The sequence below is a fragment of the Sinocyclocheilus rhinocerous genome, unplaced genomic scaffold (genome assembly GCF_001515625.1).
Source record: "Sinocyclocheilus rhinocerous isolate Xijiao unplaced genomic scaffold, SAMN03320098_v1.1 scaffold1647, whole genome shotgun sequence".
In the NCBI taxonomy this organism is placed as follows: Eukaryota; Metazoa; Chordata; class Actinopteri; order Cypriniformes; family Cyprinidae; genus Sinocyclocheilus; species Sinocyclocheilus rhinocerous.
Window position 1 is genome coordinate 198,872 of NW_015646364.1, and position 16,831 is coordinate 215,702.

At 44.2% G+C, this 16,831-nt stretch overlaps 1 protein-coding gene across 2 annotated transcripts in view; it reads left to right on the forward strand.

The window, feature by feature from the left end:
* Positions 1-16,831, forward strand: part of hycc2 (hyccin PI4KA lipid kinase complex subunit 2) — a 43,060-nt gene that overhangs the window by 18,946 nt on the left and 7,283 nt on the right. The window contains exons 11-12 of one of the 2 annotated variants that reach the window (XM_016511694.1): positions 21-177; positions 2,187-2,714. In XM_016511694.1, the coding sequence (XP_016367180.1) occupies positions 21-177; positions 2,187-2,455 (426 nt within the window). In that variant the 3' untranslated portion in view covers positions 2,456-2,714. Of the gene's footprint in view, positions 1-20; positions 178-2,186; positions 2,715-16,831 lie in introns of those variants that run through there. The other variant, XM_016511693.1, reaches the window with a different exon arrangement.

A 16,831-nucleotide genomic window follows, 5' to 3' on the forward strand; every position in this document is an offset into this window, starting at 1 on the left:
TCTGCCTCTGTGCTGTTTAGCTGGGCAATGCGATGAAGAGCTCTCTGCCCGGCAGCGCTCCGGACGGATCTCAGGGGAGGAAGGTCCTGCAGGTGGAGGTCACTCCCAGCATCAGACGGATCTCCCGCTGCACCATCACCGCCGCATCCATCCGCAGACTGCGCTGGAAGAGAGAGGGTGAGGTGAACGCATCGCACACACTAGCTCCAGCAGACCTCACAAACACTGGACCACTGCTGCACCTTTCTCCTTCATGCCATTAGACCGGGTGTCCAAACCTGTTCCTCTGCAGAGTTCAGCTGCAACCCTAATCAAGCACACCTGAAGCAGCGACTCAAGCTCTTCAGACTCACTAGAAACGTCCAGGCTGGTGTGCTGGAGCTGGACTCTGCAGATCTTCAGGATCAGTACTGGACAGCCCTGCATTAGGCCATAAAGGTGTCATTATCATACATATCTGATATGTATTTTTTCCTGAGGTCCACTTAAATTGTGGGGGTATTTTGTGTCAAACATAGTCATAATTAAAGGGTTAGTTGACCCCCAAAATGAAAATTCTGTCATTAATTACTCACCCTCATGTCGTTCCAAACCCGTAAGACCTTCGTTCATCTTCAGAACACCAATTAAGATATTTTTGATGAAATCCGAGAGTTCTCTGGCCCTCCATAGACAGCAATGCAACTGAAATGTTCCCAGACACAGAAACGTAGCAAGGACATCGGTAAAACAGTCCATGTGACATCAGTGGTGCAGCTTCAATTTTGCGAAGCTACGAGAATACTTTTTGAGCGCAGAGAAAACAAAAACAACAAGTTATTCAACAATTCTTCTCCCCCGAGTTACGTCTTCCGTCATACGGGTTTGGAACGACATGAGGGTGAGTAATTAATGACATAATTTTCATTTTGGGGTGAACTAACCCTTTAAGTAATTTTTTTGTCATATTTAAAACCCTACTTGTTTTGAGCACTTGTGCTTTGAAGACTTACAGTGCTTTCAGATCTTAAGTACACCCCATGAAAAGTTTTGTACTTTTGTATATGTGGGCGTATCAATACTGAAACTTTCATAGCCGCGTGAACTAGGGGTGCTGCTGGGCCGGGTCTAAGATTTTCATTGTGCCCCTCGATCATCCCCAAGATACTTCACTTGTGTGAGAGTTTTGTGATTAATTACATATTAAAATGACCAGAAATATAATACTGTTGTATTTTTCATCCCTACATCACCCCCTCACTTACAGAATTTCATGTGATATGTTGTCATGCAATATTACCGTATTTTAGATTACGACTTGTAAAAACCATTCACGTACTCGTCCTTTTTATGAGCCGTTTTCTGAAGCGTTCTCACTTCTCTAGACAGCCACTGACAATCACATAATTGCACACTAATCTCTAGTCAAACGCGCTTAAACCACTGTAGCCTAATGTAATCTATTAACTACGCAAATCATAAAGTTTTAGGCAAGTACCGTATTATGTCATAAAATATTTTAATAAGACTGAATTTGTATTTAACCTGATAACATGTTTAATAAAAATACATTTTAAGTTTAATTATAATGCCACATGTCCACAATTATTCAGGCAATGAACACATTATACAGAGAGCAAAGAACATTTACATTATGAAAAAACATCACTGAATTCAGTCTAGCATGAGTGTAAGCACTCTAAAAAAGCTCTAGTTATAATAAGTGAAGCTGTCTGCAGTGTATAATGAATGAATCTCTTATTAACATGTACGTCTGCGTTTTGTTGTTTCTGAGAATAGAATGACCACAGAGACTTGCATCATTAGTTTCCGAGGTGTATGCGAGGTCTCGCCAGAGTTTGAATGGATTGGGGAGGCAAGTAACATGTCATGTATCGTGGTCAATTCAAGTGTCTCAAGCCCCTCAAACAGTTGGATGAGTAAGGGTCCGGCCCAGAGCTCTATTAGGAGCTGCATAGTGTAAAGGACTTAGAAGCAGTTGTACGCTCTGTGGGCAGCCTGGTGATCCTAGATCATCATCTTTGTCTGACACTCACAGAGATGCACAGTTCTGTGAAAACTTCTCTCATGGACACCTGTGATGTTCTTTCACTGTCTTTGTGTTTTGGGTGCTTCACAGCGCACTCTGCTCATGCTGTTCACCGTGACACTAAGAAGCACATTTCCCCTGTTGTGTTACATCCCAGATTGTTTTGACCTCTCAAGTGATGCCGAGTTCAGCCTCACCATCCTCCCCGGCCGACACGCCCCACAGGACCCAGCGGCCAATCACGAGCCAGGAGGGAGGGGCTCTCTCACAGTCACATATGAGGGTAGGCAGGGGGGTGGAGACAGATCACGGAGGCGGGCTTTTCCCCTTAGAATCACCCAGTGGCCTCGCTTCCTTCAGGGCACCTCAGCTTTCCAGGAATGTACCTCCCCAAAACCCCTGCGAGTCATGCTGACCCTGGTATGATGCACACGAGTGAAGCACGAGGACGTTACTGAGAATCCTGACATAAACACCAGTGAAAGTCATTCATTCTCATTGTCGAAAAGCTTCTTACAAAACTGCTTCTGTTGACTTACATTACTGAAATTTAATTTCCACTACTGTAGCTGAAATCTCAGCTCATCGCATACACGCTTGTGAAAAGGTTTCTCGGTCACTACTTAAATCCCTTTTATGCAGACATGAAATTGATGAGAAGTTGATGAGACACTGTTTCTAGAGGTGTAAATAGTACAATTATACCGACAATTGCAATTACTGATGTGGCAATTCTCTTAACAAATTTAATTTGGTAATGAAATAACAATTTCATTACCAAAGATTAAAAATAAGAGCTTTTGCAAATTCATTTTTAACAGTTTACCTACTTTAAATATTATTCTTCTTTTAATATTTGCAAATGAATAATGAAACAGTTGCATGCAAGTAATTTTCAACTAATAAATATAGGTTAAGTCAGTTATAAAGAACAAAGACCCACATTACAAGCAATAAACAAAAAGTGCTTTCAGTGTCAAAGTTGTCCAAAGCGACTTTTTGTGCTACAAACCAGTATGTTTATGATTACAATAATTGACTAAAATAATATTAATTTACATTTAATCATTTAGCAGATGCTTTTTTCCAAGGTGACTTCCAAATAAGGGCAACAGAAGCAATACGATAGCAAATATGATAAATATGATAGCAAATACTTGTTTGCAACATTAAGCAGCATAACAGACTGTTTACGTTCAGCTAAAATAACTGGAACTGGATGACACTGGAAGCCTCGTGCATTCGGGGTTAAAATCTGCCGCAGTTGCCATTACAGTAAAAATAAGTGGATTGACTTCAGGGGCTCGGTCTGTAGGCTCGTTCACATTAATGCCCAGATCTGTTTTGACATTAGATATCTTATCCTGTCTGTCAACAGTCCATTAAGACATAACTGATTGTATTTATATTCATATTATATTCATGTATTCAGCGGCATTATTAATGTCTTCCGACGGCATTTGGAAGGGAGAACACTGAAATGCTGCTAATGTAATGTTTTGCAAGCAAAGAGAGTAGTTGAGGCACATGTCTGATGACAGACTTTAATTCAACAAAACAAGCACAAGATGATGATACTGGAACAGCAAGAACTTAACTAAACTGCTAAACTAGACACAGGTGAACATAATCAGTAACCAAGGAAATACAGGAACAATACACCACCAGAACAAAACACAGAGAACAAGTCCAGGTTTCCCGCAGCACATATTGGGCTTGGGGCTGTCATGGGGGAAGTTTATGAACCAAATTATTTACTGCGGCATCACAACACCACTTCACTGTGATTTAGCAATCCTCTTGTAAAACTATTCATACTAAGCCTTTTAATTAATAATTGTATTACTTAATTTGCTTTAAAATAAATGCCTAATATAAGCTTTGAGGTAAAAAAAAAAAAAAAAGACATCTCTTATTCAAGAGAAACACATTGAAAGGCTAATGGAGGCGGATTATACAGCCAGCCTACCCGAAGCATCGTCTGATAAAGGTTTTGTCTGTTGAGTTTCCTGCAAAAGTCCAGCTTTATAATGCTGAAACAAAAAATAACATTGTTCTTTAGGCTTGCAGGAGCAAAGCATTATTCAAACAGGAGAGCAGATAGAGTGATGACAAATGCAAAGCTGAATAAGACATTTGTTATGGTTGTTTGAGATATGTTGTTGTTCGGCTATTAGCTATTTTATTCTCAAAATTTGCACAATAAAATATTTATATAAAATAAAAATTATGTATCTACTGGATAGTGTTTGGTAAAAAAGCAGAAGCATTTCAGTGATTGCAATAGGAGCAGAAATCTGTGCAGTGAATTAATGCACAGTTTATGTCAGTGTCTTGATTTCACTCAGTGTTTGTAAGAGGCTCTTCAACAATCGAGGTCCTCATAGCCTGTCTCGTTCACCTGCATGGACAGCCGTCTCATCCTTGCACTGGTCATTTCCTCGCGTCATCGACCGTTCTCACCGACTGAGCATGCGCAATGTGTCTGATTATTCTGTGTCCTGGAAAACGTCCCTAGGTTAACCATGGTTCTCTGAGGGAACAAGATGCTGTGAAACGCTATGGGAACACATTCAGCATGACCGCGCTCTGAATCACGTGTGTAATCAGTCCAGTGGATGGGCAAGACGTCACGGACGGGGTGACGTAGCGACCAGGAAGCTTAAAGGGGTCATCGGATGCATCGGATTCAAAATTCACTTTACATGTTGTTTGAACATAAATGTGTGTTGGAAGTGTGTGTACATATCCACCCTATAATGATAAAAATCCACCCAGTGTTTTTTTTTTAAAATCCCTATTTTAAAATCCCCTTTCTCAAATCAGGCTGTTCTGAGATTCCTGTCAGAATGATGTAGTTCTGCACAGGCCGCTCCCACGATAGTTGATTGACAAGGTCGTCTTAACTTAGACCCGCTGTGAGCTGGCCGCCATTGTGTTGACTCCGGTGCAGAGGAAGACAAGAATGTCTCCGATTAAGCGATTGAGGTGTTTTGTTGTTGGATGTAATAATGAACATAGCAGTCGTCATTTACTCTCGACATCTGAGCTGCTAAAGACACAGAGGATTAACGTTACTTTCGTTTTTGAAGGGAATGTGCCGATCCCCGATCTGCCTAAATGCGTCTATTTTCGTGCGAATCATTTGTGATCCAGATTCATCTACAGAAGAAGTGAGTATAAGGGTTTTTTATGAATCTTTGCAAATCGCCCTTTCCTAAAAATGTGCTAGTTAGCAAGTTTCGCAGCTAAAGTTTACAGTCTGCTTATCACCCCACGTAAAAGAGGGGTGGGGTGAGCAGAGCTCATCAGCATTTAAAGTGACATGCAAGGAAATGGCTTGCTATGAACAGAGCTGATTTTGACAAGGTAAAAAGGGTGTTTTTTACACTACCATTGAGAAATTTTAACCAAAGTATATTATAGACTTTTCATTAAGACCCTAAAGAATCATATCAACTTGGGCAATGGGAAAATGGGCATCCAATGACCCCTTTAAAAGCACGTGCGGTGGAGACAGCAGCAGCTTCTGGTAAAAAGAAGGAAGCGCTCGCAGGGATGCCGGAAGTATGGCAATGAGACGCAGCGTCTCGTTCCCTCGGGGAACCATGGTTACATGCGTAACATAGGGATGTTCCCCTTCAGGAACTCGAGCTGTGTCGAAAAGATATGGGAACGAGAATGCCCACAACGCCAGACTTACAAATCCCTGCCTAGTGTGGAAGAGCACAGCTAAGGACTAGAGAAGAGATAAGCCAGGTTTGGCACGGACATCGAGGACATAGAACCTCATGAAAGTGAGCGGCGTGGACCAGCCCGCAGCGTTACAAATTTCCAGCATGGGGACACCCGACAGGAAGGCCTTGGAGGCCACCACTCTTCAGGTGAAGTGAGCCTTGACCCCCAAGGGAGAGGGAAGACCAGAGGACTCGTAAGACAGTGAAATGGCTTCCACGATCCACCGACTGAGGGTCTGCTTGGTAGCAGGAAGACCCCTTTTGGAAGGACCACAGCATACAAGCAATTGGTCAGATTTCCTCCACATGGCAGCACTGTGGACGTTTACAATTAAGCTTTTGCTGGTCTGGGTCCCGGAAGGGAGGAGGGCAGAAGGCCTGCAGTACGACGGGCCGTGGCACGGAGGAGGGAACTTTAGGTACGTACCCGGCCTGGGGTACAAAAAAGCTTTGGTCAAGCCAGGCGCAAAGTCTAAGAAGGAAGGGTCCACAGAAAGGGCCTGCAAGTCGCCAACTCTCTTCAGCGAAGTGATAGCTTAGAGGAAGCCGGTCTTCAATGTCAGCACTCGATCTGAAACCTCCTCAAGGGGCTTGAAGGGAGGTTTGCTGAGAGCCTCCAAGACCACGGCCAGGTCCCACGGACGGACACGAGAGCGTACCGGAGGCCTCCGCCTCAGTGCACCGCGGAGGAAACGTATAACTAGGGGGTGTTTTCCCACAGCCAGACCACCAAGAGGGGCATGGTAAGCAGCTATGGCCGCCACGTAAACCTTCAAGGTGGAGTAGGTCAACCCTGCAGAGAATCGGGCCTGCAAGAACTCCAGCAATGAACCAACCGGGCAGTTAACTGGGTCAAGCTGGCAGTCGCCGCACCAAGAATTGAACAGGTTCCACTTCAGGGCGTACAAGTTCCTCGTTGTGGGAGCTCTGGACTGGAGGATGGTCTCGACAGCCTCAGTTGAGAGACCGGAAGCTATGAGTTGTGCCCCCACAGGTGCCACACCCACAGTTTCCACAACTCCGGGAGGGGTTGAAAGATGGTGCCCCCCGCCTGAGAGAGGAGGTCCCTCCTGATGAGAATCTCCCATGGAGAGCCGTCGAGAAGGGACACCAGGTCCGAGAACCATACTCAGCCTGGCCAGAACAGGGCCACTAGCAGAAGACGGACCCCGTCCCGGTGCACTCTCTCCAGAACTCCCGGGAGCAGAGCAATTGGGGGAAAAGCGTACAGACGAAGCCCCGGCCAAGTCTGTACCATGTGTAACACACCGAGTAGTGCTTGATTCACAATTACTAAGTTACTATGTGGGATTGCTTGGACCAGAAATCAGAAGACTTGTGTCGACTCACTAGAGCAAAAGGTAAGCAAAAAGTGTAAGAGTATTACCTATTTCAAAGGTCAGTCAATTAATAACACAGTTCAAAGAATGTAGAGTGATCTTTCTACATATTTATCTTTCCGTTCTAAATATTATAGCAATAATAATTAGATAAAATTTCAATTAAATATTAGTGACCTAGATTAATGATCTGGGTTACACATGGCATCCAGTCCGAGAAGAGCTGGATGAGTCAGAGAGAACCAGATGGGACAGTGCAAGGTCTCTTGAGTCGCAAACAGGCCCACCTGAGCCTGGCCAAACACCCTCCATATCTGTTTCACCACATCGGGGTGGAGCCTCCATTCCCCAGGCCTTGGCCCCTGTCTTGACAGGTTGTCTGCTCCCTGATTGAGATGCCCAGGGATGTGAACTGTTCTCAGGTAGAGGAGTTTCCCTTGGGAAAACTCGGTTCCCACAGGAGGATCTGGTGCGCCAGCCTGTAAAGGGGGCATGAGCGCAGACCTCCCTGGTGGTTGATGTAAGAGACCACCGCCGTGTTGTCAGTGTGCACCAACACATGGTGGCCTCTTAGGTCCGGGAGAGCCTGGCCAGAACAGGGCCACTAGCAGAAGACGGACCCCGTCCCGGTGCACTCTCTCCAGAACTCCCGGGAGCAGAGCAATTGGGGGAAAAGCGTACAGACGAAGCCCCGGCCAAGTCTGTACCATGTGTAACACACCGAGTAGTGCTTGATTCACAATTACTAAGTTACTATGTGGGATTGCTTGGACCAGCGTGTTGTCAGTGTGCACCAACACATGGTGGCCTCTTAGGTCCGGGAGAAAGTGTTTCAGTGCCTGAAACACGGCCAGCATCTCCAGGCAGTTGATGTGCCACATGAGATTGCGGCCGCTCCACAGACCCCGGGCTGAGTGGCCACTCATGACCGCTCCCCAACCGGTGAGGGAGGTGTCTGTTGTTTGCGTTACATGACGACATGGAGCCCCCAACGTCGGGCCTTGAGACAGGAACCAAGGCTTCCTCTACATGTCTAAGGCCCGAAAGCATCGCCGCGTGACCTTGATCATGTGAAGTAGGTTGCCCCTCGGGGAAAACCCCTTGGTCCTGAGTCACCACTGTAGGGGTCTCATGTACTGCAGGCCAAAAGGTATCATGTTGGATGCAGCTGGCATCAGACCCAGCAGTTTCTGAAACTGCTTGACAGTGAGTGACCGGCCTTCTCTCACTCTCGTGACTGCTGTGAGGATTGACTTGATCCAAGCAGGAGACAGACGTCCCTGCATCTTGGTCGAATCCCACACCACGCCCAGATAAGCGGTCCTCTGCAATGGAGAAAGCACACTTTTCTTGCCATTCAGTCTTAACCCCAGCTCTTTCATATGGGCGAGAATGACATCTCGATTCCGAACCACCGTCTGCTCCGATTGAGCTAATATCAACCAATCGTCTATATAATTCAGTATGCGGATGCCCTGGAGTCGCAGCGGAGCCAGAGCAGCATCCAGGTGAGAGTGCAAGGGCGAACGGAAGAACCCGATATTGGTAAGCTTCGCCCCCGAAAGCAAACCTCAGGAACATCCTGTGTTGAGGAAGGATGGAAATATGGAAGTATGCATCCTTCAGAGGAGAACTGAACTGGATTCTGTACGGTACGTTTCCGGGCAGATGCTGAGATATGCGCTCGCTGGAGACCACTGTGCCCTCAAGCTCCGGGGGTGGCAGGGTTGACAGACCGATCTCCTGAGGGCACTGAGGAGAGACGGGCACCGTATGATGAGGTGTACACCACTGTTTCCCAGAGGAGCCTGCCCTCAGAAGCCCTGAGCCACAAACATCAGGGCTTCTTGGTCGAAGTCTTCGTCAAAAGAATGGTCCTCAGATCCGCCTTCAGCTTGGAAGACTTCAACCGAGAGCGCCGTCAGGACTCTCGGCCCCTCTGCGGGGGAGCTTGTATGAAGCGGCTTGGAGGGCAATGCTGGGGCCTTCAGGAACAATGCCACACCGGGAGACCGATAGCCCGCGAGCATCTGTTCAACCCGGGTCATCGCCCTGTATCCGTGCTCATTCAGTCCCCCAACGTTGGAATAAACGATGAGCGAGGGACTGAAGAGACGGGCCGAGAATGGTCTAGCCCACGATCTCGTCACCTCGGCGGGCCAGTCGAGATTTAATTTGGCCACAGCACGAGTTTTCACCTCCACTAGCGCCTTATACTGGGTGGACTGGGGTGGTGAGTCCGTAGTCTCATCGACGTTTCGACATCGACCTCCTCGGAGGATGATAGCCAAAGCGCCAAGCCCTCTCCCCGGGGGAAGAAACCTCGGAGCGTGCTTCCGATCCCTGGGAGGGGGCGCTCGATCTGGTGGCAGAGGAAGAAGAAAGGGACTCGCCCATCTCCGTTCCCTCCACCAGATCCATCTGTGATCCCCACGACTGCCGCTCTGCCTCAGCAGAAGCGGGGCCTGAGCCGTGGGGAACACTCGTGAGGGCTCCCTTCTCGAAGAGAGCCCTCCGGGAGTGAAGCATTCGCAGCGAGAGACACTCGCAATGCGGGCAGTCAGCTCCCTCGAGAGCTGACTCAGCGTGCTTCGCTCCCAAGCAAACAACACATAGAGTGTGTGTATCCCCGCCGGTAATGTAGCACGGGCAGGGAGGAGAACACAGTCTAAATTGCTGCTGGCTCTCGCCCTTATGTTTGATTTTGTCTTTTGCATTTGACATGATCACATCGTGACAAACAACAGTAAATAGGACACACACACATCACTTACTGAATGACAGAAGCTGCCGCTGTCTCCACTGCACATGCTTTTAAGCTTCCTGGTCTCTATGTCACCCTGTCTGTGACGTCTCACCCATCAATTGGACTGATTACACACGTGATTCAGGACGTGATCACGCTGAATGCGTTTCCATAGCGTTTCGACACAGCTCGAGTTCTTGAAGGGGAACTAGGTTTATCTGACTTCAGGTGCCTCTGGTGGACTCTAACCATCGGCGTCCCATTCAAGAAGATCTGTCACTGTCTTAAAGATTCTTTGGAGCTTCTGGAAGACATCGGCGGTCACAATTTCACCAGCAGAAAAATACACACACAACTGTAAAACAAGTTACACAGGGTTTACACAACCGTTCAGTTTGATTGGTCACATTTGTTTTATTTTACTAATGTTTGAACACGTCATACAACAAAAACAGGAATTAAGCAAAACTAATAAATGAATGCTAATAATTTCCATTTCCTGTAAAACTCCTCACCTTTAGAGTAACAGAAACACATTCAGATCACAAAAAAAACTAGCTTTGGTCACTGTGAAAACAGAAGTGACATATTTGGTGACATATACTGTATGTGAAATGCATTACACCACAAAACAAAAGCAGCACGCGGGCATCTTTCCCACAAACCCACAGCAGGATTCATCACCTGTGTGATATGTGCCCACCGCACCCTCAAGCACTTTTTGAATACACCACGCAAACATCGTGTGTCTGATGTTGCATTGCAGTTTGCAGATGAGGAAGTGTTTGTGAGTGTAATCGTGTGTGCATGTCCTCCATCCTCCCTTCAGCAGCTCAAATGACTGAACGACTCTTCAGCAAAGTCTGTGTGTGTGTGTGTGTATGATAGCTCAGTTTGATTATCAACACTTGGATTTCTTCATCTTCTCTGTTTTGTTCATTTGACTTGTTCATATATTTGGACTTTAACTGAGTACATTTTGGCATCACTCAGTTCTGCTTCTAATAGTTTTCAGATCGAAGAGTTGTTTGTAAATGGGAATCTCAGCATGACCGTGTTGAACAGAACATCAAGCACAAATGCTCAATTTTCTCAGAAAAAGCATAAATTTTGGAAAAAGCACTGAAGGAGGGATTTTATTTTGCCAACGCGTTTTTGCACACAGGCCTTCATCAGGGCTATGAGGTTGCAGGTGTACATGGAAATAATAACCAATGAAAAAATTGGAAATATAAAAATATTGTTGCATAAATGTCTTGAATGGAATTGTGCACTGTATGTTTATTAAAACTATATGTGTGTTTGTTAACATACCTGTATATTTATCTCTAAAAAAATATTTGGCTATTTGTTTGATGAATTTTGTGATGGGTGGATTATTTTATCCAGTTTTTTCATTGGTTGTTTGCGAGTTTGAATTTTTCCCTTGTTTGTGTTTAAAGGATCCCATGTACATCTGCAACCTCTTAGCCCTGATGAAGACATGTGTGCTGAAACGCGTTAGCAAAATAAAATTCCTTTTTTAATTACGTTCTTTGTTCGTTCTGACCCCTTGAGATTACAAGTTTTGCTGCTATTGTCCCAATCTGTTTTTTTTCCACACACCTTGTTGATTGTGTGAAGTGAATTGCACCGGAACAATCAAACAACCTTTTTGGAAAAAACATTGAAAACATGTTTTAATTTCATTAAAATCAGGTCATATTTTTATTCTACACTGTGTGCATAATTATTAGGCAAGTTGATATCTAATCTTTTTTTTTTTTCCAAGCACATTTTACCAATTCCAAACCACATCAATCTTAATAACTACTATTAATTTTGAATGTAATCATTAATAAGTGATATATAATTGTCCATGAAGGCTGGCAGTGAAAAACGTCTCAGGTTACACATGTAACCATGGTTCCCTGAGAAGGGGAACGAGACACTGTGTCCTCTAGAGGGCGCTTTGGGGAATGTCTTTGGCATGACCGGTGACTGAGGCATGAGTCTAATCATGACAATGAACTTGACATTGGCAGGCGGCAGCCTATGACATCACGACAGGTGCGTCCGAGAGTATAAAAGGGCACCTGTAAAAAAACGTCATCCACTTCTTGTCTGAAAGGAGACGTGCAGGAATTCCTGAAGCATGGCAAAGAGACGCAGCATCTCGTTCCCCTTCTCAGGGAACCATGGTTACATGCGTAACCTGAGACTTTCCCTTTCGAATGGGAACTCTATGCTGCGTCCTCTAGAGGGCGCTTTGGGGAACGGAATACCCACGCCACCATGCTGAAGGGATGAGTGCCTAAACGGCTGAACCAAGTCAAAGACTCAGAGGAATCCTACCCCTGCACCAGCAACGTCATAGACCGGAGCTTCTCAAGAACAGAGGCCTCAACAGGAAGCCTGACTACATTCTTATTGATGTCACATTGAAGAAAGCTCACAGAGAGTCCAAAATGGCCCACAAAGCTCCAGAGAGTGGAGGCTTAAATAAAATACCTCTTAAAAGAGAGGCAGCCTAACAACACTCATACTACCGAGCCAATACCAAGCCGAGCTCTAGGAGCAGAGGCCTCAGCATAACGCCTTTCTAAAACGAAAGGAGGCCTAACTACACCCCACACTCAGGACGTCTTGTAAGGAGGCTCACAGAGAGCCTACAACGCACAGATACTGCCCTAGCGGAGCCCTTGGCAAGCGGAGGCCTCAAATAAAACAACTCTCTATAGCGAGAGGAGGCCTGACGACACTTACAGTAATGGCCGAGCTCAGGAGCGGAGGCCTCAACATGACAACTCTCTAAACGAGAGGAGGCCTAGCTACACCCCACTGTAAGGAAATTAACTCTTTTCAGAGGGGAATCGAATCTGAAGATTGAGTCAACCTGATTAAACTGATTCAAAATGTATAGCTTGCACTTCATCAACTATTCGTCCAGCATCTAGTAGAATTTAGTGTATCTTACCAATTCTGTTTATACTACTCCGTGGCCAACGATAATAATACAAGATTGGTATTTGTGTTAACTATGAGCAAGGTAACAAGATCTGGGCAAAGTTTTAACTTTAAAATACACGACACCAGACAATGATTCTTATAATGAAACAAGAATTTATTGAGCTATTCTAAGGACAGGGACTAAACTAATGAAAACACACACACACACACACACATACACACACACACACATACGGTTGAAAGGATGAGGATTAACGGAGTTCTGAGGAAGTCCCAAAATTCTAGTACTTGTTACTTGTTCTTAGATCGCCCCAAGAAAATCACAAAAGCAGAGGTTTGGCTTATCTTTAGTTGCTTAGGATCAATTCAGCACCAGTTTTCCAGCTAGTAAGGAGACCTTGTTTTATTTGCGTTTTGGTGAAAGCTGAGCGGGGTTTCCTCGGTGGCTTGTCCCAGGGAATCCCGGCGCCTCTGATTGGTTGCTGATCTGTCGTTTGGATGACGTCTTTTTGGGAGAGCCCTCGTGGTGAATGGAGGTTTGCCTTGTAACGGAAGAGCTTCGGAAGATGGTTGCCTTGGCTACGGATGGTGAGGCGCTTGAAGTTCTTCTGAGAGTTTCTTTGCGTGGCTTTAGACTTTGAAGATTTCGGCACGAAGCTTCAACTGAGTGTTTGGGAGTTCTGGATGACCCAATTGTGTGATGGTGTAGCGTGTGAGCGCAAGTTGGAGTGCAGTCGAACACGGGCGAAAGAGCACGGATCTGTTCGTGACATTTGTTTTTAAGCGAGCCGATTTGGTCCATCCCATAAGCGATTGTTCCAATCAGATATCAGCTGCAGGGCTTAGCCATGCCCCAGACGGTTCCTCTTTGTGCATAGATTAACATAATGCTCCCTCCATAACATGAGAAGACCATCTCTAAAAATTTTGTTAATACTTCTATAAACTGTTGTAATCATGCGTATGATACCAAAAATCAACATTTCATTCACACCAAAGTCTTGCACATAAAATAAGCTTTCATTCAAGCTCAAATATCAGACATCTTGCATACACATTAATAACCTTTTCTACTAAAAAGGGTTATAAAACATTGATTAAACTCCATCGATTACATAAAACACATCGAGCATAGAAAGGCACAAAACACATTATTCGTGAATAATGTGTACTTTAAAGTACTTTAAATGATTGTCTTTTTGAAATTGTCTGTGTAAGTTTCTGTGTTTCTTTGTTGGAAAGAAATAGTGAGTTGAAAATGTGCCGAAGAACAGCAAGCAGATGTTCAATGGGTCATGGGATGTCACGCTGTATAGATCCTGTGTGCGCGTGCAGACCGGGAGGGTGTGATTAAATTAGCCTTTTCCTGCCTAGCGATCACGAGGTATCTCTCAACTATATGTTGTGGAAGAACTCTTTAGTCCTTGATACAAAAGATCTCTGTTGTCTCCTGATTGGATTAGTTTTTCATCACTCTTCCGATTCTTCTGAGGAGATAACGACAAGGCATTGACAGGAAATCCACCCAGACCATTGGCGTCATGTGATGGTGTGATTAGTTTAGACCTCATGAGGGTTGAGAGGAGGGGAGATCTTTAGATTCTCCTGGAATATGTCTGTGCAATAGTTCATGTGGTGAATCCATAGTTTATTCGGGTCTGTTCGAGACAGAGATCCTACACTACACTCAGGACGTCTTGAAAGGAGGCTCACAGAGAGCCTACAATGAACAGATACTGCCCTAGCGGAGCCCTTGGCAAGCGGAGGCCTCAAATAAAACAACTCTCTATAGCGAGAGGAGGCCTGACGACGCTCACAATAGATGGCCAAGCTCAGGAGCGGAGGCCTCAACATGACAACTCTCTAAACAAGAGGCGGCCTAACTACACCCCACACTCAGGATGTCTTGTAAGGAGGCTCACAGAGAGCCTACATCTCACAGAAGCTGCCCTAGCAGAGCTCTGGCGAACGGAGGCCTTAATGAAATAATTCTCTATAACGAGAGGCCAGATCGCAAAAAATGGCTCCATGCCAGGATGTCTCTTACAGACAGACACCGTCCTAAGCGGAACTCTTAGCAAGGTGAGGCCTCAACTAAACAAATTTCCTATAGCGAGAGGAGGCCTAACGACGCTCGCAGTAAATGTTTTTTTTTTTTTTTTTTTTTTTGACAGATGTCATCATACTGCCAAGAACGGTGGATTATAAAATAATATAGTGCCGTGAATTCAAATGTGTTACTTCTCTCTGACCCACTTTCTTTTTGACACTCATTATCTGACACCTAAACCTGGGGCGCAGCACGAACAGAAAAATTACGGAATGGGTAAGTGTCAGTAGATTTGTGTCAAAATCCATTTCCATGAAACTTTCTAAAATTGACTAATAAAAACGCCAGCCACAAAATGGGATTAGTAATGGGGTTATTAATATTAATATTCATTCACATTCATTCATATTCATTCTTTATTTCAAGCTGCTAAAAATATATACCAGGGTGTGAATGATCACGACTCAGATGTGAATGTGTAATGTAATACAGGGCAGAGATTCGTACCTGAGCGAAACATCAGCGGTTCAGATAATAAATTACACAAATAAAAAAAATGAACTGAATTGTAACAGCTTAATCTTATGAATAGGCCAATATCCAGATGCAAGTTGTTCTTCCCATGTCCTCAAATAATATTTTTCGTAGCACAGAAAAATAGGCAGAAATTGAACCCAGTTGGAATGTGATAAAGCTTTTATCCTTGTGTCCCGTGGCCTGATTTGTCTTAAGCATTTGCTTCGTTGTAGGTTTATGAAGAGCGACTCGCATATCTTGTTCATTTTCTGTCCCTCTACTTGTTTTGATATCATTTTTCATTTAAGTCGGGCGACGGTTTTGATCCGACTTGATGGCATTGATGAGCGGCGGCACTGTGTCACTGGATTCAAATACACCGCAATCTGACCTTGGCATAAATCAAGTTTCCAGGGGAAAGTGAGAAACATTATCTAAAGCCCTCAGGCACTTTTTCGTGTTTGCAAATAAAATATTACGCATCCTTAAATATTTTTCTCCTGCATCTCGTCCGGCAGGAAGATTGAAAACACTTAAATCACCTGGGCCTATTTCTGCGTTTAAAAAAACGTTTGGATCCATCAAATACTAAAATAATAGTTGTAGTGCACTGCCGATCCTGGGCCTTGAAATTACCGGCTGCTAGTAGAGAAGAAACAGGAATAAATGTGGATTATGTATGAATCAGATAAACAATGGTGCAAAGGTGAAGTGTATGGAGCCATGTAGCTTAGTGATGAAGGATCTGGGTTCAAAACCCAAAGGTTGTTGGTTCAAAGCCCAGATTTTGGTGATTCATGAGTAGGCTGTATAGAATCAGAATTTCCAGAAAATTGCAATGCCAGTCATTTATAAAATTGTACACCTGTTTCTGCGTTTGCTGTTAAAGATTAATTAATTCATTCATTCATTCAGATTGTATTGTTGCTCTGTGTAGAATATTTTACCACGTTTAAACACATCCACAGATTTTAGGACTTTTTTTCTAGGGTTAAGCCGTTTGGAGGATGGATGGATGGATAATGCTAAGTAATATAAGTAATATACATGAGTTTGATTTATTAATATACATAAGTTAATAGTAATATACATGAGTTTGGTTCATATATATATATATGTGTGTGTGTGTGTGTGTGTGTGTGTAACCAAACCAATAAAACCAAATATGTAACTGTTCTCTATTTTAATATATTTAAAAATGTTATTATTCCTGAATTTTCAGCAGCCATTACTCCAGTTTTCAGTGTCACATGATTCTTCACACTACTGCTGTGATACATTATTTTTTAAATAGAAACAAAAAAGCTGTCACCTTTGATCAATGTAATGCTGCCATATTAACTCAAAAAAAAATAAATAAAAAAATCAGACCCTACACTTTATTACAATATAGGGAATATTGGGAATTTGGTGGACACACACACACACACACACACACACACACACACACATATATATATATAT